Genomic DNA, 27,039 nt, shown 5'->3' with positions numbered 1-27,039 from the left:
GTGCAGCCCTGCGTGCCCTTTCCCTCTCCCAGCACATCTTAATCACTTCTTTCCAGGACTGACTAAAATGCCACCACGGAGAACAGCAATTTGTACAAGGAACATCTGCCCATAAATCTCAAATGAAGCTATTTAAAATGTAGATATTTGCTTCTTTCTCTTTAAATATATTTACTTTGAGAGTCAATTCAATACATCTAATTTCCTGGCTGGGAGGGCACCTGGCTGCCCCAGAATTTCTCTCTCCATCACCTCCTGTACAGCCTGGAGGCACTGACTCTCTGTGTGCCCATTTCTCAGATCCTAAAATATTTTTTGGTTTCCTCAATGCCCCATAGATTGGAGGGCTGATTTGTGAACACTGATTTTGGTGAAACTGATTTATATCAGCTGAAAATGCAGCCCCATCTCTAAACCTGAGTGACAAATATCATTGTTGTGGCTTAAGGACTCCAAGCTCAATGATTGTTGCAATTTTCTCATTCACAGTCTCTTTTCTCCTCATCTGACAGCTTGGGCTCTGTGCATTTATTAAACTGTCAGAGCACAGATGGTCAAGGAACAGGGTTTGATTTGCAGCTGCTTATCTTAAAAAAGCTGCATAATATGGATATTTGAGTTTGTCAATACTGAGACCCATCTCTTGCTATAGGACACATTCTACTTTTTATTCTTTTATTAACAAGTCTGACCTCACATCCCCTGTCAGATAGGAAAGGCTGCCTGAAACACAGACAGGAGGAAAGCAGCACCTTCCATTCTCCCATTCCCTGACATCAATTAAAAACTTTAAAATTGCCATTTTAGCAGCTGGAGGCTGCCAGGTGTTCTCATCTCTTGCATTCCAGAAATCAGAAACTAAACCCAAAGTGACTCAAAGCCAAAAGATTCAACCACAGGACACATCTTCAGGACTGCACAAATCAGTGACAAGGTATGATGGATTTGAACTCCAAAAGTTTGGGATTAAGGGAAGGTAAAAGCCATTCCTGAAGGCAAAGATCTGTAATTCTGCAAAAGCTGTCTGCAATCCCACACAGCACAATCTGCTGGAAAATCACCCCACAGGAAAGCAAAGTTACCTCACAGAAAACAGATAACAAAAATTGGAGTTATCACCTCCTCTCCCAAGTAACTGAGCTTTTCTTCAGCCTGAATTGGGTGTTTCTGTATTTCAGTACCTGCCAAAAGGGGTGGGTTTGGCTGCAAAGGGAAAACAGGAAATGGCTTGAAAATTAATAAAGCTTGCAGAAAACAGTTTTTATGCTTCTGACCAAATATTGCAGGCCCCACAGCTGCCCCCAGGGTACAGAAACAGGAAATTTGGCAACAGAAAGAGACAGTATTTTTTTTTGAGTCGCAGAGCAGATTTGTAAAGGATGTCACCAAACAGAGTGCTTAATTTACACTTTTTGAGTGCTTTTACTGAAAGAATAGGAAGGGAAAATTTGTGTTTACTTTCTATGGATTGGAGGTGTTGCAAGCTAGGATTTCCCTTGTCCAGTGGTGATGGAGCAGATGTGTCACAGCACAGCTGGCCTGTAGATGGACAGATAAATCTGGCCATAACAAAAAATCCAATTCAGCTAGCCTAGTTCACTATAGAAAAGAAGAAAACAAGTCCCTGAGTGAGCAAGGATAGGATGGGATTGAACTCAAACAGGGGAGCCCAGCCAACCCCATTCAATCCTAAATGCAGGTAAATCATTGGCCAAGGAGCTGGATGGTGCAGGGATCCCAACAAATCAGTTTTCCAAGGGCAGGAATTTTGAAACCCCTGTAAAAGGAGTGATGAACAATAAACTGAGCTCTTTGTCCATGATCCTCAGTGATTTCTGTTGTGTGTCTGTCCCCAACCTACGACTGTAACATAACAGAGATGGTTCCATAGAAAGAGAGATTTTAGCAGCACATGGAGATGCACACTCATGAAAAGTTCTGTAAGAAGTCAGGCAGAAGCCAGGACATTAAAATGTGTCCCCATGGTACAACCCCTGCCCACCTGTGAGGCTTTGTGGGACTGTGGAGGGGTACAGCATTGCAGGGAACCCCAACGAGGGGAGAGAATGATGCATCGGACTCCATCTTATCAGAAGGATAATTAATTAATTATACTATATTATTCTATACTATATTACTCTATATTACATTACATCTAAATTGAATCTGCCAAGCACTCAAGTGCACACCACTGCACAGAATCTCGTGACTGTCAGTGACAGTCCCAACACACACACTCACCCCGACAGATCAAGGAAACAAAACCCCATCACTGTGGGTAAACAATCTCCACATTGCATTCTACTTTTTCACAAACACAGGCACAGCAAATGATAAGAATTGTTTTTCCTTTCTCTGAGAAATGTGAAACACTGAAATATTCTTGGGAAGAATTGTGCCTTCCTTGCTTTTCTCTGTGAGGAGAAATGTGGTGACAGAGGGGTGGCTGGGATGTTCCTCTGTGGAGAGACATTTGTGTGCCCTTCCTAGTGTGTGTTTGAGAGAATTCATCCTTGGGTGTAACTTTGGTCTACATTGGACTTAAACAGAGTGTGGATGATCAGGTGTCACAGATATCGTTTTATGAAAATCCTTTCCTTAGGATTTTTTCCTCCTGAGAAGCTGAGAGACCTCAGGAACAAAATGTAAACATTGATTATCTGCGGCTGTGGAATGCAACAGGTGCATCTGTGATTGGTCTCATGTGGTTGTTTCTAATTAATGGTCAATCACAGTCAGCTGGCTTGCACAGAGAGTCTGGGACAGCTGCCTTTGTTATCATTCTTTCTTTTCTATTCTTAGCTTAACTAGCCTTCTGGCTGAGATGAAACCCTTTCTTCTATTCTTTTAGTATAGTTTTAATGTAATATATATAATAAAATAATAAATCAAACCTTCTGAAACATGGAGTCAGGTCCTCGTCTCTTCCTTCAACATAAAACCCTTGTGAACACCATCACAATCATGTTCCCATCTTATGGGTTATTCACATGAAGTGAAACCTTTTAGTGATGGGAGGAATCTCTGATTGAGTCCAAGCCCTGGGTTCCTGCAGCAACACTGGCTGAGCCAGGGGAGAGCATCCTCCCCCAAAGCTGTGCCTGTGAGGCAGAACGTGCTGCAGGTTACAGCCACCGCTCCTGCACTCCCCCAGCCCGGCTTCATTCCTTGCTCTCACTGAACCAGAGACAGCCCGAGCCTCCCACAGGACTCTGCAAACCCTGGTACAATGAGACGGAAAGAACGGATTATGAAATGAAAACAATAAGGGTTGAGTGTGCTTGAGATCCTCTCCACCTCCTCCCCTAAACCACAGGGATTGAAAACACAGACCTGCCTGGCAAAAAAATAAAAAGAAAGAGTGACCCATGTACGCATATCCTGGCAATTTGTGGGATTTGTCATAAGACACCCAGACCAAATTACAACATCCCTGCATAGCTCTAACCTGCATTTCATGGCAGCATTGAGCACTGTGCAGATCCACTGCAGGCAGCACAGACACACAGTAGAATTAGGGCTCACTCCTGCTCTGACCCAGACACAGACACAGGTGCTGCTCTAAATGCAGATGAATTGTTAAATCAGAACATGTATGTGGAAACCCAGAGCACTGGGAATATTTCTGTGTCTGCTCTGGGGTGCCCTGACCCCCAGGGCAGCACTGACTCTGACCCTCATCCATGGAGAAAGTTTCCCAGACTTCAAGACAGATTGGAATCCACGAAAGTGTGAAACAGATTATAGAGAGCAGTACAGGTGTATCACTTGGTGAGAAATTGAGGGTTTGGGATTTTTAGTGTGTTGTGGATGGCAGCAAGATGGAGGGCACAGGGTGTTGTCCTGGGTTTCTTCTTCATGCTTCTTCTTCATGGGTTTGGGTGGCATTTTGTAATTGGGGCAGAAAAGTCTGCATTGGGGACTTTGGGACCAGTTACTGGGTTAAAAGGGAAAATAATCCAGGTGTCAGCTCTTAATTGGACAGTTTAGTCTGAAAAGCCCTTGTACCAAGAGATTGTGGCCATTTTGTGCCTTCTAATGAAAAACTGCAGAGCTCACAGCAGTGAGACTGTTTCACTGATAAGAAATAATAAACACCTGAGTGTGAACATGAACTGCTGTCTCAGTGCCTTCAATCCAGACCCAGAGGAACCCACAACTGGAACCCCCACACCTGTACACAACTCCTTTATTGCCACAGAACCTATTGGCTTGACAGAATTCCAAACCATTGATCCACAGTTCCATTAAACCCCCTTAGTTTGGTACAGTCCAGAGGAAAGCAACTCCCTCATCTCCCTGATCCATCCCCTCTCCCGAGGCCACGTTGGCTCCTCTGAAACAATTCTGTTGCTGTTTTCAGGCAGAGGGCTCAGCAGTGTCTCCAGCCCTAATCTCCCTGCACAGCAGCACGCTGTCCCCATGGAGGCACCTTCCTGCCCTGCTGTTCTCCAGGAACAATTCCACCCCCAGCTGACCACTACTGAGACATTTCTAGATTTTACTCTAACTTCTTTTGCATCTGTGGGCACATTCCTTGCCCTTTGTTGCGCTATGATACCATGATAGAATGTGATTTCATTAAATAGTTCAATAAAGTTACCTTAGGAGTTTTTCTTTCAGGAACAGGCTGGAGCTGGAGAAATAGGCTCATACAGAAGAAACTATTCCTTATTAGGAAGAATAATAAAAGTATTAAAAAGTCTTGGAGTAGCCACAGGAACTTGGATATCTCCAGTTCCTGGAAGCTCAAGTGCCTCAACTCTATACCCAGGATACTGCAAAATTTAAAGCAAGACTTTACATAACTCAGGAAAAAGCTTTTCTATAGAAAAACTTATTCCTAAACATGAGATAAATTTGTTTATATGAATAATCATAAAAGTAAAAGGTCTTCTGAATACTTTTGAAAATTGAATGGATTTCTAAAAATCCCTTCTTTTCACTCTTGCTGAGAATATGTTAACATTTAAAAGTCAGTGTTCTGGTTTGTCTTTCCTAGTGCACTGCATTAATTTTTTGTTCTGAAGATACATACAGAATTCCAAACATTCCATTCCGATAAGGTAAAAAAAAAATAAATTGTTTCAGTCTTTCAAAATAAGTTCCATTAAAACTGACACACTCCCCTAGCAAGCTTCAGTTTCTTATAAGGAACATTTCCACAAAAAGCAAACATTCTTTTAAATAAACTTGAAGCAGAGTTATCAAGAAATAATTAATTCCAGATTTTAAGATGCTGAAAGATTGTGGCAATACATGGCAATATTTATTTTGCTATTTTCCTGAAGACAATCAGCCAACATTGCCTGTTGTTTCTTTGCATTGGCACCAACTGTTCTCATCCTACACTCCTTTTCATCACAAATAACACAAATATAGCACCATAATTGATAGCTCACAAATTCCTTTGGCAACGTCTTTTAAGAATAAGCTATCCAAGAGCTGGCACCTGGATTATTTCCCTTTTTAACCCAATAACTGATCCCACAGAGCTGCAATGGGGAATTTTCTGCCCAACTACAAAATGCCACCCAAACCCATGGAGAAGGAGGAAGAAGAAGCATGAAGAAGAAACCCAGGACAGCACCCTGTGCCCTCCATCCACAATATACTAAAAATCCCAAAACCTCAATTTCTCACCCAGTAACACACCTGCACTGCTCTCTATAATCTATTTCACACTTTTGTGGATTCCAGTCTATCTTGAAGTCTGGGAAACTTTCTCCATGAATGAGGGTCAGAGTCAGTGCTGCCCTGGGGGAACAGACAGAGAAATATTCCCAATGCTCTGGGTTTGCACAGGGCTGCACTCCCAATATTGCACATGAAAAGGAGAAATCCTTTCTCTGGAGGGTGGGATTGGCTCTCTGCAAGCCTGTGGGCAGAGAGAAGTGGCCGAGCAGAGCCGGGATGTCACTTGAGGACACAAGCTGAGAGACACAGACACACAGGAAAATTCAGACAGTATTTACTGCAGAATTAAATAGCCTGCCCTAAAAACTATTTCAGTATCCCTAAATGCACATTCAGTACCACACTTGCTTAGGTAAACATGGGGGCTCACCTTGAAATTAAAAAACCATCAGTTCACTGCTGGAAATAACAAGAAAAGTGTCCTTGGTGTTGCTTCTTAAGGATTTTTTAAAGACAGTTTGCAGAAGGGAGGGAACAAACACCTAGCTTTGCCTAAATTCCTTTTTCCCCCTTGCTAAATAAAAGTCTTCTGAAAGCCACCACAGGTCCTGTGACTTTAAATCTGAGCTGAGATCATAACTTTGGTCCTGACCAAACAGCGTGGGGAGGGCGGGCCTGGCTGCTCATTGAGGACCACCTTGGGCTGCTCCCATCCCTTGGCTAAAGAAAACAACTCTGACTGCTCTCAGTTTTCTTTAACTGCTCAGTTGTCATCCGAGAAAACCTCCCCTCCTCACGTTACAGCAGCTGAAGGAATATTTGGAATACCAAAGTATTTTTTCGCAGTGATTTCTTTTTATCATCGTGATTCTCCAACAACCCAAAGTTGGATCCGTCTGGTCTCAGGATTGGAAAGCGACTCTCTGAGCAGATCCAACATGTTTCTAAAAGTTCCGTTCTTCATCCTCCTCCTGGGGAGCCTGCCTTTTGTAGCCCTTGCTCAAGAAGGTAAGGGGAAAGTTTGGTTACAGTTATTCCCAGTCATTTCCTGTAATTTAACAGTTTCTGTGCTCTTATGGGCTACACAGTTACTCTGTTCTGTTTGTAAAACTTTCTTTGTAATTCTTAAGCTGCAACAGGGCACCTACTGCAGCTGTGATCTGGATAGAAGCAGTGAAAGTTTTCTATGGGCTGAGATTGACTCCATTAGGAAAGAATTTTCTGTGTGTGAGCAGGGGCAGGGGCAGGCAGGGCAGGCATTGCCTGCACAGCCTTGGGAATGGCTCCAGTCTCACTGGAACACTCACAGCAGCCTCTCAAGCCATAAATTAGGGGTATAACTCTCTGAAAGTGACTTGTGAATCTGTTCATTCAGGAGTTTAACTTCTGTGCTTAGAGACATTTCAGACTTTTAAAATTTGAGGCTTATGTGGGGCTTTGCTGAGTCTAACTTAGCCATAATATAGATATTTTATACATATATATATATATATAGTATTATATGTATATTTTATATTATTTTTATATTATTTATATATATATATATATACACATATAAGTATAATATATATCTATACATATAAATATAATATATATATATATTATATGTGTGGCTCAATATATACACAATGAGGGAAAATAAACCGGGTGGAATTATTGCCAAAGCCTGATTTGAAAAGCGTCATGTACCAAAAAGATCAAATTTGGAATTTAAGCATTTTGAATTTTATAAGGAAGACACAATATACGCTTTTAAGTAAAATAGACAATAATAAAAATTTCTTTCTACAGCTAAAGGATGTGAGTCTGATTTGTTAACAGTAAATCAGAATTACCCTGACCAGTACTTGATTCCAGGAATGTCATTTTGAAACTCAGTTTTTTTGAGCAGCATTTAACTCATGTGAATGAATTGGCCAAGAGGTAACTTTTAGGTAAAATAGACATTTAAGTCTTTCTACAGTTAAAGGATTGGAGTCTGATTTTTTAACAGTAAATCAGAATTACCCTGACCAGTACTTGATTCCAGGAATGTCATTTTGAAACTGAGTTTTTCTGAGTAGAGTTTGACTCATGTGGGTGAACTGGCCAAGAGGCAGCGTGGTTTGCAGCTGCCATGGCCATGGAGCACGTTCCAAGCAGCAGCTTTGTACCAGTGCTCTGAAAACAGCAACTCGAAACTCAGCTCACTGCTCTTCAAGAGCACAGATCTCCTCATCAGGCTTGGATCTGGGCAGTCAAACTGCAAAAATTACCTGATTTTGGCCTGATAACAATCAATGTCATCCTGCTGGAAGAATGGAGATATATTGACATACACTGTGTGGATGTTGACTTGAAACATCTAATGGTGTTCTGTGTGTCAGAATGTGAGGTTGAAATTTGGAGTTATGCTTCAAAATTTCACAGGAAAACTAAAATCAACAGATATTAGACAAGTCTCAAAAGTTGTTTTCTAGGCTCACCCAGACACCTTGTTCTTGAAAAGCATCTATATTAGGTGTACCAAAATTTAAAGCCATTAGAAATGAGGCAAAACCACCACTATTTTATAGAATCGCCTTGAGCAATCTAAGACACCAGAATTAAAAGGTTAAAAGGTCCTTTATCTTCAAGCTATTGAGAAGATTTTCAGCTTATTTTCTCTCAACTCTGAGAGGAGTCCAGCAATGCTCAGGCTGAAACTCTACTACTAATAAAAAATATAAGAATATTTCCTGCTTTAAGAATAAGAATATAAGAATATTACCTCTGCTTTATTACCTGTGCAGTTTGCATTGAAATCCAAACTGGATCAAGAATGTGATTTACAGCATGTGGGGTTTTCTGTGTCTGTTTAGGGTTTGTGACTTTTTCTTCACATGGAGCCAGGCATTTAGGACAACTTCCAAAGGATACAGCAGGAAAACAGACTTCAGATAAAATAAGTCTTGAGTATTTAATGTCTATCACTGCTGTTTACTGATAACCATCAGCAATTACATGTTAGAACAGACATGAAATGACAATGTTCACCTTCAGCAGTCTCTGGTGACAGGGAGATGGAGAGGGCTTGGTGGAGTGGCTTTATCCAGGTCCATGAGCCTCTGGGGAACACAGTTTTAGAGGAAAAAGGTCTCCATCTGACACCTCTTAACCTAAAAAAGGCCATAAATAACCTGCAGCTACCCTTTTCTTATGGCTGGGCACTCCAGGTTATGGACTGAGACCAAATCGAGAAAAGCAGCTTTGCTTCCAGCAGGAAGCATATTTCCAATTTCCCAAAGTATTGCTATTAGTATTATTATTGTTGTTATTATTATTATGTACATTTTGGCCCTTCTGATCTCATTCAGCATGCCAAAACTCGGGCAAATCCTCACACACAGAATCAGACAGACCAAAGCAGCCGAGATGGAAGTTGCCTTTTGATTCCAAATCTTTCCATGGTGCTGTATCATAGCAGGGAGGGAGGTTACTCTGTTGGCTGTCACATAACATGAACAAAAATTAACATGATTGTTTAACAAGATACCACACGTCACCTGGGCTGTATCAACTCTCCATGTGCCTGATCTGACCTGGAGGCAAATATTAGATTTTATTTCCTTATGCAAGGCAGGTTTATGCGAGGTCATGTTACATTTGGTTTGGACTGAAAGTAAGAACATGGGCAGGATAATTCAGATTAAAAGTGTTTATATCATAAGAAAGGAAATTGAAGTTTACAGTCAGCTGTGAAAGACTAAAAAGATTTCTGTTTTTCAAAATCATAACAAAGAGAATTGACAAAACAGTCCTGATTTGCCCAAATCCTGTCACTATTGCAGTGGCAAAACTACACATTAAAATCAGGCAACTCTAAAGCCTTTTGAAAATCAAACTCTGTAAATGCTGGTGGTAAAAACAAATGGAATGGTCACATTTGACTCAAAAGGGACCCAGTTTTCTACTAAAAATGTGCTGCACAACCTTTCATCCTGCATGAAGAAAGAGGAATACTCTTACACATGTCCCATATGTGCCTCTTCCCCATATGAATCTAACTCTCCATGCCCAATACCCAAAATTATTATCACAGAAAGGAGAAAATCATCCTGCTGATCTCAGGTCTGCAAGTCTGAATTTTGCGGTGTCTTTGTGGAAGACAGCAGAGAACAAACAAAATTCAATTTCTCCTCAGCTAGGCAAGGAAAAAATTACCTGATTTAAAAATTTAAAATTACCAGGGGGGTTTGCACATCTGTATTCTGACAGTTAGTTTTTGAATCTGTAACTTCACAAACAAAGAAGAGAGTCATATTTAAGGGCTTAAAAGTGGACCTTTCATTAACTCAAACTGGAAACAGAGAGGCCAGATTCTCAGCTCCTGCAGTTCAGCAGTTTCTACTGAATCTGTGCATTTACCTCAGATCAAGGATTTGTAAATCATCTAGGGGAAAAAAAAAAAACAGCAAAAAAACCCCGAAGCAGCAAAGAACCTGGAGAGCATTTAGGCAGAGGATGAGGCAGGGCAGGAAGGTTTTCAGGCTGTGAGGCTCCAGCAGGACCGTGTGGGGTTTCTCCGTGTGTCACTTGAGGTGAGCCACACAAGCACCACAGAAACGCCCGCTGTGGCTGGTGGCACAGGGGCTGCCTCAGTGGCACGTTTGTTTTGTTGGTTTGTTTGCTTTTTGTCTGGATGTGGTCAGGGATTACAGGATGAGCCCAAATGCTGCCAGATCCTTCCTCCCAGATCCTCTCAAAGGGCCCCTCTGATCTGTGTGTGCCCAGACCATCCCCTCCGTGGGGATTGATCCCACAGCAAAGCTCAGTGTGCAGCGCACACTTTGTTACACAGAGTTGCAGAAAAAGATGTGGGATTGGGGGTATAGGTATGCTGGGATGTGCTAAAGAGAAACAAATGAGGGAAAAATAAGAGACAAATGCACTATTGATTTCCAGCTCTCCATCTCAGAAGCTTGGCCAAAACTTCTCAAAGGACGTGGAAGCTGATGCTGAACACATTCTCATATTGCTTTATGATTCCCTCATGTTTTTTCCGTCCTCGTGCTCGTTGATTACAAACACTGCAACATCCAGCATCAGAATAATCCTTAGTGAGGGCACAATTCAGCTCCTACACCAGCACCATTTTCAGGAAATCATGTTAGGAGAGCTTGAAACACTAATAAATCTGTAGCAAGGACACACTTAACTCCAAACCCACTTTAAAATGTTTTTATGACTATGAAACCCATCCAGACATTAGGCTATTGTTAGTGGAGTATAAAAGTCAGACTAAACACATTTGAAGGGAACTTGCCTTCTGCATGCGATATAAAGTGAGTAGTCAAAAATCACTGTGTGGACAGAATTAACTCCTAAAAGTTTCCAGTTCAGGGTCTGGCATGAGTATTTCAAACAAATGAGATGAGGAATCTGCAAAACATTCTGCTTGCAGATACAAAAGGTTAGCAATCTACAACAAGGCAGCTGTGAAAGGGCACACAGCTGCAGCCTCAGAGCCCATGGAAGGAAGTCATTTAGGGGACAGATTAGTTTATTACTGTATTAGAGGTCATTTCTTAATTCCTTACATTTGCATTTACATATCCCAGTATTTGTAAGCAGATGTCTCATTTGTGCTGCAAATCTGCCCAATTTGCTGATCCTTTACACCAAGTTTTGTGGTTTTTCTTTGTTTTGGCTGCAACTCTTCCTCCTAGCCAGCCATGCAGCAAAAGACTGAAAGTTCTGTGATTCTGCCACTTTACAGCAAGATATAAGAGACATTTACACCTTGATCACCAGTCCAACCTTGTTGCTCCATCCCTCACTGATCAGAGGAAACAATTACATTGTTATAAAACTGCAAACACGGAAACAGGGTCACAGGGCAGCAAGTCTCACTAAAAAAGTAATTTTATCCCATCTTAATGGCGTAACTCTGAGGTTAGTGTACTTAGTAGAGAAGAAAGCAGATGTTGACACAGCAACATTATTAAAAGCATGAATTTGGAATACTCATCTCTAGCTCTGCAAGGAATACTTTAAAGGAATGTCCTGTAATGGAGTTTGTCATTTCCCTCTGTGGCTGATTTCACTGTGCATAGGACAAAGCTTAGGAAGTTTGCAGCTTTTCCTCTCCGGCTTTGTTTTGTGACTCTAGCTGGGGATCATTGTACACACCTGAAGAGCAGCGTCTTCTCTGTATCTGCCCAGCTAAAGCACGTTTTGGTTTGCTTTTCTGGCAGTGCAATATTGTAACATTCAGAATGTGAATTACTCGAGGAGCAGCTGAGTGGTTCTTTGGCGCTGTTGATTTAAACTCTGGCTTTAAACCAGGTTTTTAAACCAGGACAGTTCCTTTGGCTGAGGCAGCCCCAGCAATAAAATCCCATCTGCAGCAGGGTGTGGTGAGCAAAGGAAATGTTTCTGACAGTTCAGCAAAGCATTGTCATCACATGCTACATGGAATACCTGACCAAAGTCAGTCATGCTCTAAATTAGGCTGAGCTAAATCCTTCCTTGTGCTTCATGACCATTTTCCCAACTGGCAGATCCTTTCCAGAGTTTCTGGTGTTCTCTCATCCAGCTTCCTTTGTTATATATAGCAGAGCTGTCAGTCTTTGTCTAAGGAAACTGCAGAAAGCACTTCAGGATTTACACAGGACATACTTTCTCCTGAACAACGGTCTAGACATTGAAATACACGCCAGGGGATTTTTAAGGACATGACAGATTACCCCAGCTTCCAGAAAGAATTAAGAGAGAAAGAAAATGCCAATGTTGTGGCCCCAAACAGGCCAAGGACACAGCGCTCTCTGGATACTGCAGATATGATTTTGCAGGAGCCCCAGGCACAAATGAGAATTTCAGTTCTCATTAACAAACTTCCCTACTTTTCTGAAGTTTGAAAATTGTAACTGTCCAAAGATTCAAGCTGCAAAATTCAAACACCAGAATCCACTATATTATATTCTTCAAACCCTTGCATTTTCAAAGCGCAAAAAAATTTTGTGTCTTGGATTTGGCAGTGTTGAATGATTTCACAACAAAAGAGACACCTGTATACTTAAAAAAAATCCAAAAGTATAAAAATAATGGAAAATTATTCTTAGAGAAAATTAATCTAATGTTGAAGGTTTTGGACATGACTCTGGAATACGCTGAAATTAAGGATGAAGCCAAATCACAGACAAAACTGCTTTTGAAAGTTACAGAGCTGCTGTATTTAAAAGGCAGATCCCTTGCAAATCAAACATTTTTGTTCAACTTCCACCACCATGATCAGAAATTTGCAATGAACTACAACAGAACCAATTTCAATTATGAGATACTAAGACTCAGTTTGCTCACAATCAGATGAAGGCCTCTAAGTGAAGAATACTTCTGCAGGAAGGGAATTCCTGTACCAGGACATAAATGCTGAATAAAATGCAGTCAAAACAGGAAGGCCAACACACTCATCCACACTCAGTCTTTCAAACAACACCCCTTGGTCTGCACCAATTCCGGAAGCAGAAACTGAAAACCATCAGTCAGCTCCAGATGTTTGCTCTGCTACATCTCCAACAGAAAAGTGATATGTCCCAAGTGACCCATCCTGCTAAACTCTCGGCTAGTTAATATTTTTAGCTGTTATAAATAACTGAAGCTGGGTTTTTTGGGTTTTGGGTTTTTTGGGTTTTTCTTCATGTAGAAGCAGAGGGCAATGAGCAAAGGATTAGTGCAGTTCTTGCTGGAGGGAATCCTTTAAGGTTTGCCATTTTTATCTCCTGGTCTCTTATCAGAAATGGAAACATTCTATTTTGAGGGCTTACTATTTCAAGGACTAAGCTAAAATACAGGCTTACAACTGCCTTTACCCACTGGGGTTTGGGTTTATTTTGGTTTATGCAAGGAAAGAAGCAAGATCTTACAACATATTTCATCTTCAGAAGTGTCTTTGTTGGTTTTGGAGATACCTGAAAGAAATGCTAATGAACAACAGTTTTACAACTCCCTCTCCTTTCCAGCACAACCACTGTGCTCTGAGAGCAGCTCTAAGAGGTTTCTCTAGTAAATTGTCACTCTGTGCATGCAGGTAGTGAGCTCAGCTTCCCCTAAGTGGGTCATGGGATGCTTAAGCAAGGGAGGTTTTTCAAAGTAGTATTAAACTTTTAAAGACATCAGATTTTGTCCTGGTGTGAGAAGCTGCAGCCTGAGAGCAGCTGGGGCTTTGAACTGAGGGGCTCCCAGCTGGAGCTTTGGCAGAAAGGGATGCAATGATTAATTCACATCTGCAGCAACATATAGCTGCAAACAGAGGGGGCTCCTTGGAGACAGCCCAGCACTGCGAGGCAATGTTTTTATTTACAACCTCCTCTGAGATAATATTAAGAACACATGCAGATGCACCACTCAGCCCTGACTCTTGCTACATTTGGCCCACATCAGATGAAATCCAGGAATGACACAGGCACACACCCCTTCAGCCCCATCTCCATCCCCTTTGGTGGCAGTGGTGCTGAGCCCTGTACTGGGTACAGTGAAAGAAGTTTTAAGTCCAATTTCATTTCAATATTAAACTTCATTATGACTTTCTCTGACAAAGAGCTGTCTAGCAGCCAGTGTTGCTTCCTACAAATAGTTTCCCCATATTTCTCTGGGTAATAATTTGGTAGGGTCTAACCACCAGCCAGTCACCTCCACTGTCAGTCTAAAACGAACCTGGAAATAGAACCCAGGGATTATTCTGCATCAGATACAGAATTTCAGCTTGAACAGGGCTGGGACAAGACCTTCAGAGTGACAGAAACCAGATCAGATCAGTCTGAGCCTTGGGCAGCTCACAGGGAAGCCATATTCCAGTTTCCCTTTGCAATTAAGGAAAGGCAGCACTACCAAGGATGACCCAAATCTCAGGTGAGCTGAGTTATCTTCCAGAGGAATTTGTTTTTCCCTACAGACAATCAAAGAAGATAAGGGCAAGTCTTCACTTTATTTAGGTGCCTTTATTAAGAACCTAAAATTAGGCAAGATTAATCTGGGCCACCTCCTTTTGTCAATCAGAGGGCAAAAGCACTGAAATAGGTTTTCTTGCCACTCATGGCCAAAAATCTGCAAAAACCATCACATGAAGAAAAATTATTTTATATTTCTTTGTGACATTCACTGATTTTCCTCACCTTTGCTGTGTGACATGCTTTCCTTTCCTGCCTTCACTCTCAGGCAGTTTTCAGGGCTGAAAGCTGCTGCCATGCCAGGAGTATAAGCAGCTTCTCCCAATAAGCTGCTTGTTGTTAAAAATTTGCAAATAAATATTGCAAAAATAAAATTTTGCAAAATTTATTTCACCTTCTGCTGGGGAATTTTCCTCTAGTAATTGGTTTTCTCCATCAGTGCTTATTTTCAACTAGTGAATAAAGGATGTTTCCTCAGTTCTGACTGGGATTACAAGGTAAACTGATCCATTCACATTTGTGCTGCTGAGTTCTATTGCTGCTTCTTTGTTCACACTTAACATTTACATAGCTGTGATTGCACATCACAATATTGTATTTTAAAAATATGGTTTAACAAGCAAAAAATAAGGATTATAAAATAGTGCTATACCTTAAATTGCATTGATATTAGAGATTGTCTAAATATACAACAGTCAGCCCACTTTATGCAACTTCAACAATACCTTGGGTATTTCAATCAAAAATGACCAAACCATTATTTTTAACACCTAATTTGGAATCTGATTTACCCTGTTCTAGTCTTTCCATGGATTATTAAGTGATTTCTGGGAGACTGGCTTAATTAGCCACTATATTTGGCCTCATGTTGGCATAACATGAATATAGTTTCTTCATCTATTACTGCCTAAAGTGCTACCTGAAAATCCTTTTGGCTCCTAAATAGGAACTGTATCTGTATTCAGGCTTATTAGGATACAGAAATATAAAATTCTATTTACTTCAGTAAACATGGAATTAGACATCTAAGTTTAGTTCAGTGTTTGCTCTCTTAGAAATGGGACAAAGCTCTCAGTCTTTTATTGGTTGAGATGGATAAAAAATTTCTAGTTTGGTTCAGAAAATAGTTTTGAAAGCCAAGGAAAAATATTTGCAAGTTTCCAGTAGAATGCAAATGAGAGTTTCAAGCAAAACCAGGGTTTATTTTTCTCAATGGCAAATCATTCATCTTCTGCTTGAAAAATTTTCTCTAAGCTGCCAGTACATTTTTTTACTAATTTTAAAATTAAATATTGGCTTTTTTATTTGAAATAACATATTTATATGAAAAGGGGTAGGTAAAAATGAACAAAATTTAAACAGAACTCACAATTAAAGAAAAAAAAATTCTGAGTAATATTTACACAGCTGATCCAAAGAGATTTTACCCTTTTTATTAATTTCTGGCTGCTATCAAGCAAAATGCCCATCCTTTCTAATTTCAGTCACAGAACAAAAGCTGTTTACTTGCCTCCATATCATTTATAAAACAAGTAGAGTGCATTTAGGAGTATTAAAGTTTTCCATAAAAAGTATTTGGAATCAATCCAGCAATTCAGAAATTGTCCAATGCAGAGGAGATGAGAATGTTTTCAGAACATTAAATAAAAAGTGTCATTAGTAGAAAGTGTTATGATTTAATAAAACAAAAAGCTTGTGAATATTTCTCATACCTAATATATTCAAATTATACAGTAATTTTCATTTTTTCAAAGAACTGTGAAGAGCTGTCCTTTTTCTGATCTGGTTGCTTTGAAAAACAGAAGTTAGATGCAAAATTGGAGTCTAGGAAAGAAGTTTTCAGTGCTGTTTTTGCCCCAAGTTCTTGCTCAGGACATTTAGTATTAGCTCTTTGCTTAAATTTCAGCACTGCTATCTGGAATTCACCAGGAATTACAAACTCCCAGGAGCTCTCACAGCACATTGACATCACACTCTGCCTGCCCCAGGTTTATGAATCAGCACAAAATGGAATTAGGTGATAGTTTGGTTTTCAGGTTTTCAGCACATTCTTGGTACTGCCAGTTATCTCCACACTGCCCTGCCTTTCCTGTTCTACCTTATTCCAGCTCATTTCCCCATTGATGAATTCTGGCTGTATTTATAAATTAACAGCACTGTGTGGGCCAAAATCTAAATATCCATTTTATCAAAGAGCACAGATGAACTAGGAGTCTAGAATAAAAACAAACAAACAGCCCTTACATTGTTATCTAAAAATTCAAATTATGCCAAATAAGCTTTGCAACTTTAGGAAAGCCTCAAGACTGATTTGTGTAAGAATATTTCCAAATTATAGCTGCACCCATAAGCATTGATGGCAGGTCTAAAAAGAAAGATTGCAGCTGGGCCTGAGCTAAAAGATGGGAGAAAGCTTTTCCTATTTTAGAAAATGGAAGATGCTTGAAGGAATATATCCCAATACAGTAGGTAATTGTTAGCTTGAAATCTGGAATCATCACATCCACTTTGGAGAAGCTTTTCTTAATAAAAAAGGAAATAATTTCTTGGACAAAATGTTAGTCACCAGTATGCTTCAAGGTTGTACCAGAGTTAAGTGATGGCTTCAGCTTTTTATTCTACTGCTTTGGACAAGAATATAAAGAATTCAAGCTTACTCCAAATAATTTCCCATTCCCATGTGGGCAAGGGCAGGGAGACCCAATACCACACAGAGGTCATGTTTGATAAAGTTTATTTTTCAGAGGAGCCAGAACATGTGACTACCAAGGAAAATCCTGACTAATTTTCTAAAATTTTATGCAGCAAGTTCAGTTCTAGAAGGAGAAGAAAGTGCAACAAGTGATTTCAGAGACAGAAACGACACAGAATTTGAAGAATTACCAACAATTGTGAGTATATAATGCTAAATAAAAGATCCTTTATGTTACATTCTTATTCACTGCCACTTCCCACCTCTTCCAATTCCGTATCTCTCAAACAGTTTCAGTGAAACTAAACTCAAAAACTGCTTTACAAAAACCCACTGAAAAAAGGCAATTCTGCAAAATTCTGCAGCCTTCTCCACCTTTTGCAGTCCAACCAAGAGATCTGATGTAGAAATCCTTAACTGGGAAGGCAAATCAGCTTATCCTGGTTTGTTTGGTCACTGTACACAAGTCAAACATAAGAGGTGACAGCTAAACAAGCATCCACACCTGACAGACCAAGAAATTTAAATGTTACTTTAAACATGTAGACTGAATGTACTGAGGGGGATTTTCCCTCTTTCCCCCCTCCTTCTCACAAGACTACACAATGTAATAAATGTTTTGCAGTTTGGAGACCTGAAGACTACAGAAAGTAGCTTCATCCAGGATGGAGAAATTGAAAATGTTACTGCTTATGAAGTTAACACAGAAAGTGTTGATGGTAAAAATCCCTTTCATTTCTATTTTTAGACATCAAAGTTATACTGCCATCTACTAAACAATATCTGGAAATCTCAAATACTCTCTAAAACTTTATTTGCTCATTTTTTATCAAAAGAACAACCTCAAACCATTGTGACAAAGTGAATAAAAGTTTTCCTTGGATATAACATTTCAAATTGGAAGGCAACACTGTGCAAAGCAGAGGGAGTAATTATTGTCTTTCTGTCTTTACAGGTGAACGGAGCGGGGAAACAGAGAAAACTGATGAAGGTATTAAAGAGAAGATTTGCTTATAAAGACAAGGGAGAAATGTAACTGCCAGGCAATTCCCCTTCCAGCAGCCCTTCCTGTGCCCATGCCAGTAACTAAAGGTTCCAGGGGAGGCACAGCTGCTCCCTGAGCTGCTTTCCCTCATTCACCTGCTCACTGCCTCCATTCCCACATCCCTATGGAGCCCTTCAGCCCAAAGGCATGGCTCTGGGCTGTGGCATTCACATTCTCTAAAAAAACCCCTTGGACCAGGATTTTTCTCCTGGGAAACTGAGAAGCTTCAGAGAAAAAGGAAAACAATAATTATCTGATTGCTTCTCCTGTGTTTTGCTGCTTTGGAATGTGTTTGGAGATTGTTTACCCACAGGTGATTGTTTCATTGGATTCTGCTGGGAGTTGTTTTCACTCTTTGGCCAATCAGGGCCAAGCTGTATCAGGACACTGGAAAGAGTCACAAGTTTTCATTATTATCTTTTTAGCCTTCTATTATATACAATTATCTTAGTATCCATTCTGTATTCTTTAGTATAGTTTAGTATAGTATTCTTTAATATAATATAGTATCATAAAGCAATAAATTAGCCTTCTGAGAACATGGAGCCAGATCTATCATTCCTTCCTCCATCTGGGAGGAACACAAATACAATACCAGGCTGCTGAACATCCAAACCTACTTAAAATTCACAAGACAGTATGAAGTTTCCCCAAGAAGTGGGATGGATGCAGCAGAACAGCACCAGGTCTATCAGTAGCCTTCTATCAATGGTCTCCATGAGATGCATACTAACATTCCCATTTTCCAATGGTCTCCATGAGATGCATATTAACATTCCCAATTTCTTCTTTCAGGTGGTCTGGGAACAATTGCACTGCTTGGAATAATTATTGGCATCATTGTTGCAGTTGGAATCCTTGCAGGAATAATAATTGCAGTTGTGAGGAAGATGTCAGGCAGGTACTCGTAAGTAAATTCCTCATCAGGATTTTTCTTCAAGCATCTTCCTCTGAGCAGGGTCACAGGAATAGCTTGGGAAATTTCTAAGGTTTCTATTTTGACAAAAACCACCTATTTTCCTGGTTTACAGTGCCTTAGACAGACTCAGCAAGAGCTGCCATGGTGTCTTCATGCTCTCAGGAGCTTCAGAAGAACTTCCCAGACAGTGTGCACATACTATTATTATAATATCAGGTGCTTGGGGCTAGGATTACTCTGGGACACAGGAACAAAGTCATTCACTAGGGACCACAACAGGTACCAGAAGCAGTGGGTAATATGTGAATATTGGGTGTCACCATCACATTCTCTGGAAAAATTCCTTTGCCAGGATTTCTCTCCTGGAAAACTGAGAAGCCTCAGAAAAAAAATGAAAACAATATTATGTCAGTTGCTTCTCCTGTGTTTTGCTGCTTTGGAATGTGGTTGGAGATTTTTTACCCACAGGTGATTGTTTCATTAGTTTCATGTGAGTTGTTTTGACTTAATGACCAATCATGGTCAGGCTGCGTCAGGACTCTGGAAAGAGTCACAAGTTTTCATTATTATCTTTTTAGCCTTCTGTAAGTATCCTTTCTCTATTCTTTAGTATAGTACAGTTTAGTATTCTTTAATATAATATAGATCATAAAATAATAAATTAGCCTTCTAAGAACATGGAGTCAGATTCATCATTCTTTCTAACAACAGAGGTCTCAGAAAATATCAGACATTGGGGAGTGATCTCTACCTTCTTTTTTGGTGACACACAAATCTAAAGAGTTTTACAAACTCTGAAAGTAAGAAAACCCCAGGAAACTGAGCAGATCCTGAGCACCAGGAGAAAGCCAAAAAGGAACTAGGAAGAGAAATAAAGAGGTGATAGGAAAGACAAAGAGAAAAAAAAAACATTATGTGACTTATATTTGGGTAATGATGAACAATAAAATGTCTGCTTTTTGTTTTCCAGGCCCTAAACACAGTTGAAACAAGCAACCATACCATTCCCTGCTGGAAAATACAAGTGCTTCTTATTTCATACAAACCAAAGACTATTCCTGTATTTGTGTGAGAAGATGATCCATGGAAAATATAATCAAAAGATTTCAGATCTATGGGGATACCACACAATTCTAAGGACCACCCTCACACACCCCCTTACACAGAGCATGGAATGTTCAATAGGATTTTTTATTAACCAGAATTTTACTAGAAGAAAAAGATATTGCAGTAAAAAAAACCCTGCAGCAAAGAGATGTACATCTGAAATGTGATTTGCAGGTATTATATGCTTGGGTTTTAAATGTTACCAAAGATTATTTCACATTACATTATATGTATACTTTTAAAACAAAAGGTGGTTTTGCCTGGTTAAGTGCTCCTTAACTTGTTTATTTACCACATGATGTATCAAAAAGGAGAAATTAGCTTCAGTGAGAACCAGTTATTTACAAATTAGGAAAAATACTGGATATTGGAAGCTAAAATCTTTCTACTGCTGATACAGATTTTCTGCTCTTGATATTTATGTTATTTTGTGGCAAAATATGGTAGGTCTGGCTGGAACTGATCTACCAACTGAGAGCTTGCTCGTCTGACTATGGCATCAGGAATTTCCTGCCTTCTCTTGTTGCAGAGACATGCAGGAATTGAAATACACATCCTGAATTAAGGGGTGCTTGGAAAATACCCAGTTTTGATGGGTCACTTTAGAGCTGACGTGTAGAAGCTTTTGAATTAGTGCACACTGTGTTTTCTCATTATGCCTGTCCCATTTTCTAACTGTACAGCTGATTTGTTCGACAACATGAGCAACACCAGGTCAGAATGTGTCACTGAGGTGTGATGCAGCTTTTCTGGGGCGTATTTAGAGCAGCACAACCTGGATATACAGAGCTCAGAGCAAAGGCTTTGCATGTCAAGCGACTGCAGTGCATCAGGCTTCCTAAATGCTCCAACACTTCAGTGTTTGGTGTGAAAATCATGAGAATCAATATCATCATCCATTGCTAAATTTGTCAGCTTATCTGTGTTTGCTTTTCTTTCATGTGCCTTGAACTATTATATCAATGCAAGCTTTGGTAATAAAAATCATAATATAAACTGTATTATTTTACAATAATTGTTCTTGTTTTCTTAAAAAAAAAAAACAGTAAAATGTCTTACTGTTCCTTCAGTTTTCCTGGCTTATTTTGCTAATTGTCTTATCAATGTAATGTCTACGACCAACTCATTTGACATTGATAAATGAAACTATAACTGAAAACTAAATATATGAGAGAAAACTAATTCAGAATTCTTTAGTTAGTTCTGGAGCTGATGTGATGAGACCCTCAGTCTGTGACCAAGGAGTAAATCTAATCTTTATCATTGTGTAAATTGATATGAAAGCAGGAAAATTACAGGTTTTTTCTTCTTGCGGCAAAAGAATATTAATTCTGTTAGCCTCAATTTAACATTTTCTAATCTGTACTGGGAAATACCCCATAAGGTGCTCTGATGCCTGCTCAAATCCGTGGCATATGGAATTATGAATTATTCACCCACTGAAGGGAAGGCACAGATGTCACCAGTTTCTTCTGCCTCAGCTCACTCACTGCTAATTTGCAAGAATCAAAATGAGGAAACCTTTCTTACTCAATAGTAACAAGCCCCCCATTTGAAAAATGGATAGCAGAGAACCTTTCTGGGCAGTTCTGAGTTTTCATGGGCAGAACAATTGAACAGGCAGCTTTCTGCTCAAGGACACTGTGCTTTGTTCCTGCTCCAGAAGCCATATTAACTTCATATTACAACAATATTAATTTTTCTGGTCTTATCTGTGCCTTTGTAGAGCATCCCCTTGTTTAAGGCAAGTTTTTAAATCTTAGGTAAAAAAAGTCAATCCTTGACCAAATGGCCCACACTCCACTGAAATATTTAGGGGGAGTTTCCAGCCCTGGAGACTCAGCAGTAAATATTGCGCTGTTTTAAATCTGACCAACAAAAACATGAAGAAAATTTCCTTCTTATTATCAGCTGGAGTCCAGGATACTCATTTATGGCTAAAGAAAATAAGGACTTCAAAGAGCCAAAAGATATCTCTTACTTTGAAAATCCAACAGCTGCTGCTGCACTGATACATTCAATATTCTGATGATTCACACACCTTGCTGCCCAGAAATCTCAAGTGCAGAACATTCCAGTCAGCTTCCAGCAAACCTCAAGAAACAATGGAAAATTCATTAAAATCTTGCACATTTGTTACATTTCTATGTGTTACTGAAACTTTAATTTAATTAATCTGTAATTTCATGATACCAATGTTTTGGAAATGCAGACTAAAGATGCACAGAGGTTTGTATTTCACATGAATCTACTGCAGAATTCTGTTTCTGAGCTGTCACATTGTGCAATTTCCTGTTACTAGTTCAGGACCTCAAAGGTGGGTTGAACACAAACTATGTGGTTTTTTGGTAGAATTTCTGTGGAAGATGGGACCTTTTGTGCTTTGTGAGAAGTCAAACAGCACATTGTCCCAGGACAAATCCTTCTGTGAGCTGAAAAATGAGTGATCAGAACAACCAAGGCCAAGGTCAGGAGATTTCCTATGCATGAAGGAAACAACAGCTCCATGCTTTCAGCAGCTGGCCAAGCTTGACTTTTATTCACAGGGAACAACACTCAATAAATCAACACTTGCTTTTAACTTCAAGCCCTCACTCCTGATCATATTCATTCCTTTAGAGTTAGTAACAATAATGTTCCCTTTTGCAGCTTGGCTTTGAGTCATGAATGTGGCTCCCCCGAACAGACAAGCAGGCACCAGGCTTCCTGTGAGAATGCCAGATGTCACTAAAAAATATCATAAACAGTGTTGTCCCCTTGCATTTGTGTCTGTGGGGAAGATACACAGCAGTAGGAACCATGAAAGCAGTGACTTGATACATCAATATTTATAATAGTTCTGGACATCAATACAGCAATTCTTACAAGGGTTCATTTGAGGCATGGTTTTCCTGTAAGAACAGAAAATGTCAGAAGAATTAATTCAATAAAATCAGCAGTAAAAATTCTGCACCAGAAGAATTATGGAGATTGACTAACGCCTATAAATTAGTGTTAATTTATGATTAAATATCAATTAAAACATGCAGCAATTGCTTATTATTTTAGGAGCACTGCAGTATGCCATTACAATTATCTTAACCACATCTGATTTTATTAAAGAGTAAGGACACCCTGCACATTAACACCTCTGTAAAGAGTTCAAACTCAACAGCACTGGTGCATTGTCCACAGGCAGATGACAAACACTGCCAGATGAAGTGGCTTGCCAAAGGTTATGGCACAGGTAAGAGAAAAGTCACCAACCCAGGAAACTCTAAACATTAAAACATTAGTCCTGTCACAGCTCTATATTAGTTCCCATGAAGTGAAGTTCCGTTGCATTTTACAGTAACACCACCCTTAATGTGCTTTTCTATTAGACAGGAACAAAGGACACAGAGCAAAAAAATCACTTGAATCTCCAAGACCACTCAGGTCAGGAGTGTGCTTGGGCTGCTTTTAATGAGGAACAATCTAAAATGAATTATTTAATTAATTTCTCTGGCACCAGCTGAAGTTCTGCAGTGTTGATGCTGCTGAACTGCTTTAAATGAGGAACAATCTAAAATTAATTAATTAATTAATTTCTCTGGCACCAGCTGAAGTTCTGCAGTGTTGAGGCTGCTGAACCACCCTAAAGCTTAAGAAGACATTGTTACACCTATTTGTACTCACCTACTTCACCAGCTGAAATATCAGATTGGCCCTACCCATCCTTCTGCAGCTTTTTTAGACTAAAGGATTAATCATACTGAAATCCCCAGCTTTTTTTTTTGTTTGTTTGACAACTCCTGATGGATGCAGGAGGTAACAGGGGATCTGTAACTTGACACCAGGCGCCATAATGAGAAGGCTGAATTAATTCTTTGTACACTTTTCCCAGCTGCAGCATGGAGGTATTTATGGATAAATAAACTGAGCATCACACTGGCCATGTGTCTTTGTCCAGGCCTTGTGGATTTAGGCACCAGACCAAACCCACAGCTCCCCCTGCTCTGCAACAAACAGTTGGGCTGCAACACAAAGATCCCCATTCAATCATGGGGCTTGTTCAGCTCTCCCAGGCTGGAGAAGTCAGATTTGCAGCCTCTGGTAAATGCTTAACTGGCAAATGTCTCAGCAGGCAAAGGAGTGCTTCCCATTCCACGCATTTTCAAAGCTGTGCTCTGTCTGCAGAAGGTGGCTGGCAAGGATGAGTGATTGAGAGTTCAGAACCAAAACCAAAGGGTGACATGCACAAAAAAAAAAGAGGAAAATGGAAGGAGAGGAGGAAGTTGAGAACTGCAACACTTTGTCTTCACTAAAATTTGATTTTTATTCATATTTCCAGCTTGAGATAAAATTGGACTTGCCAATGGACTCGCCAGCCTGTGAGACTACTTCAGATGTTAGCCCACATCAGTGCTTGGATAAACTTGCATAGGGAAAGAAAAAAATCTTTAAAAATGTCACAACCTTATTTTCTGATAGGAAAGGCAGTAAGAGTGATGCTGATGGAACACAGCAACAAGTCCAGTAACAGCCACGGAAAAAAGCTGGGGTTTGAGGGGGAAGTTGGTCCTATTGAAGCAGAATCTGTCTATTACTCAGAGAACCCCAGGGCTTCTTTCTCCCATGCAGAACTGGAAGCTATCAATGTTCTAGGACATGGATTTCATTGTACTACACAAGCCCCTTAAGTAATTTTTCTTACAATTACTGGTAATAACTTGAAGGCAATACCGACCAGGAACTGAGTTAAGTCATTGTCTACAAGTGGATGAACCTAAATCCTTATTAAAATACTCCCTTCTTCCCTCCAGAATGACCAAACATTTTCTAACAAGATGATTTTAAATATACTGACGTTTGTCTTAGGAAATTAGTAGTGTATGTCTCATTTGAGGTGGGAAGCAGCTCCATTTCCTGCCTTTATGAACCATGCCATCCTCAAATAACACATTCCTTTGAGTCCTGTGGTTACTTTGCCTCATGACATTTGATTCATCCTATGCAGGAAACAGGGAAGGAATTAGCAGGTTCAGCAGGTGTGCTCAAGGGAAAAGAGACAGGAATGTCAGCTCTTCCTCATTTCCTATCCTCCACAGGAATAAAGCCCACAGGAGTTGAATAAGCAGCAATAACTGAGCACAGTGGAGCACATTCCAGCTTCTTTCTTGAAGGAATGTTCTCTCCTGTACATCAGGCACTGAGGAAATTTACTGAGAAATAAGAGAGCTGTTTTCCTGCCTATACCCCTACAAACTGTTTAAACAAAGAAAACTGAGAAAAGTCCACTTCTCACCACTTAGACAGAGCTTGACATATAGGTGGTACCAGAGATTTTGACCTAAAAGCCAGCCCTTAAAGGCAAGTTGTACATAAAAAGCACAGCTTGCTTTTACAGTAGAGCAAAAGCTGCCTGTTATAAAGTAGTGGAAGAATTTATTGATTTAAGTTGTTGTTCAAAGTTTCCTCTGTGATCCAGACCTGGTCTTAGCCTGAGGAAACTATTCCTGGAACTAAGATCTGAGTCTTTGTAATGGACAAAATATTAATATAATGTCAGCATACATTGCTGCTAATCACCTCTCACAGGGAAGCAAAGCCTGTCACCTGTTCATTTAAACCTGGAAGGGCTGAAGTTTAAAAATGTTTAACTCATAACTATGAAGCTTCTCCTTAAAAATTATTTTCCTGATGAATTCTTTGTTATGATCAATGCTTAACTTACTAACACAACAAGCATGCTTGATTGAGGGGAAAGTAGCAATAGAATTATTGAGAAGATAAAACATGATTGCATTTCATGCAGAAAAGTGAGCAAGAGCCACAAGAGTGACTTCAGGTTTCATGAAGGCATGAAACCTCAGGTTTCACCCCTGACAAAAAAACAATGAGTAAAGAAATGCACAAGCAGAATGAAATGAAAGACTCCTCTCTGCAGGCTGATGTAGATGCAGGATAACTGCACACTCAGTAAGCTGTACCTGAGCCCCAGCTAGTGGTAGGAATCACAGACGGCATTTTTACAGCAAAGATGAGCATGTTCATAACAGAAAAGCTTCAGTTTCCTATGTATTGCCTCCTACTCATCAAGCCTGGTTTCATTTTTAAAATGCTTCCAGCAAAACAAAAGCTACATATTGGTTACTCATGGTTTACCCACACCATCTACACAGCCCCTCAGTGGTTCTGCTTGATCCAGCTGTTGGAATTTGGAAGAAGGAGTGCAAGCAATGAGATGCTTTCTCCTTTTTCAGCTGTATTTTTATCCTCTGAGCCAGTCTGTCACAACATAACCAGTAGGCAGCACAACCAAGAGCTGAAAATTATTCTTATGTGTTCTTCCTTCCATGGAATACTGCTAACATATTCTTTCAATAAGTATTTCTTGATTAAATAAGTTTAAGTGATTAATTCAGCTAAGAAGCTCATGGTCATCAGTTTTCTGGACCCAATATTGTAGTGTTCAAATCAGTTCTAAAATATCTGCTCTAGTTTGCAATGGAGATTATCCAATGTCATTGATAAATTTACATTTTAGCAACTTTACCTTTAGCCCTGTGACATTGTTGGTGTATTTGTACAGATGAATTTTAGCCAGTTATTGTGAGTAGTATGCAGGAAATGGCTGCTAAATCCATCTTAGTACAACTGCCCCATCCCTGGAAGTGCCCAAGGCCAGGCTGGACAGGGTTGGAACAACCAAATTGGATAATCCTTAAAATCGAACCCATTCTATCAAGTCCTACAGAATTACCTGCTGGAC

At 39.9% G+C, this 27,039-nt stretch overlaps 1 protein-coding gene across 3 annotated transcripts; it reads left to right on the top strand.

The window, feature by feature from the left end:
- The first annotated feature begins 6,308 nt into the window (after positions 1–6,308).
- On the top strand, positions 6,309–21,380 carry PDPN (podoplanin). Of its 3 annotated transcripts, none has more exons than XM_074558659.1 (6): positions 6,309–6,645; positions 17,349–17,434; positions 17,861–17,954; positions 18,191–18,226; positions 19,076–19,187; positions 20,170–21,380. In XM_074558659.1, the coding sequence occupies exons 1-6, from the start codon at positions 6,576–6,578 to the stop codon at positions 20,174–20,176; spliced, it is 405 nt and encodes a 134-aa protein (XP_074414760.1). In that variant the 5' UTR covers positions 6,309–6,575; the 3' UTR covers positions 20,177–21,380. The 3 variants fall into 3 exon arrangements, with proteins under 3 accessions (XP_074414760.1, XP_074414761.1, XP_014126702.2); XM_074558660.1 differs by having other exon boundaries at positions 19,076–19,181; positions 20,170–21,294; XM_014271227.3 differs by lacking the exon at positions 20,170–21,380 and having other exon boundaries at positions 19,076–19,191.
- The last annotated feature ends 5,659 nt before the right edge of the window (positions 21,381–27,039 follow it).

This window comes from Zonotrichia albicollis, chromosome 25 (genome assembly GCF_047830755.1).
Source record: "Zonotrichia albicollis isolate bZonAlb1 chromosome 25, bZonAlb1.hap1, whole genome shotgun sequence".
Taxonomy (NCBI): Eukaryota; Metazoa; Chordata; class Aves; order Passeriformes; family Passerellidae; genus Zonotrichia; species Zonotrichia albicollis.
This window is presented reverse-complemented; position numbering and strand designations above follow the sequence as displayed.

Bases quoted from the DNA above. Each gene is read 5' to 3' on its own strand.
- PDPN (XM_074558659.1), top strand. From the start codon at position 6,576: ATGTTTCTAAAAGTTCCGTTCTTCATCCTCCTCCTGGGGAGCCTGCCT. The intron at 17,435-17,860 runs GTGAGTATATAA...AATGTTTTGCAG, and splicing joins TTGAAGAATTACCAACAATT to TTTGGAGACCTGAAGACTAC. The intron at 18,227-19,075 runs GTATTAAAGAGA...TTCTTCTTTCAG, and splicing joins AACAGAGAAAACTGATGAAG to GTGGTCTGGGAACAATTGCA.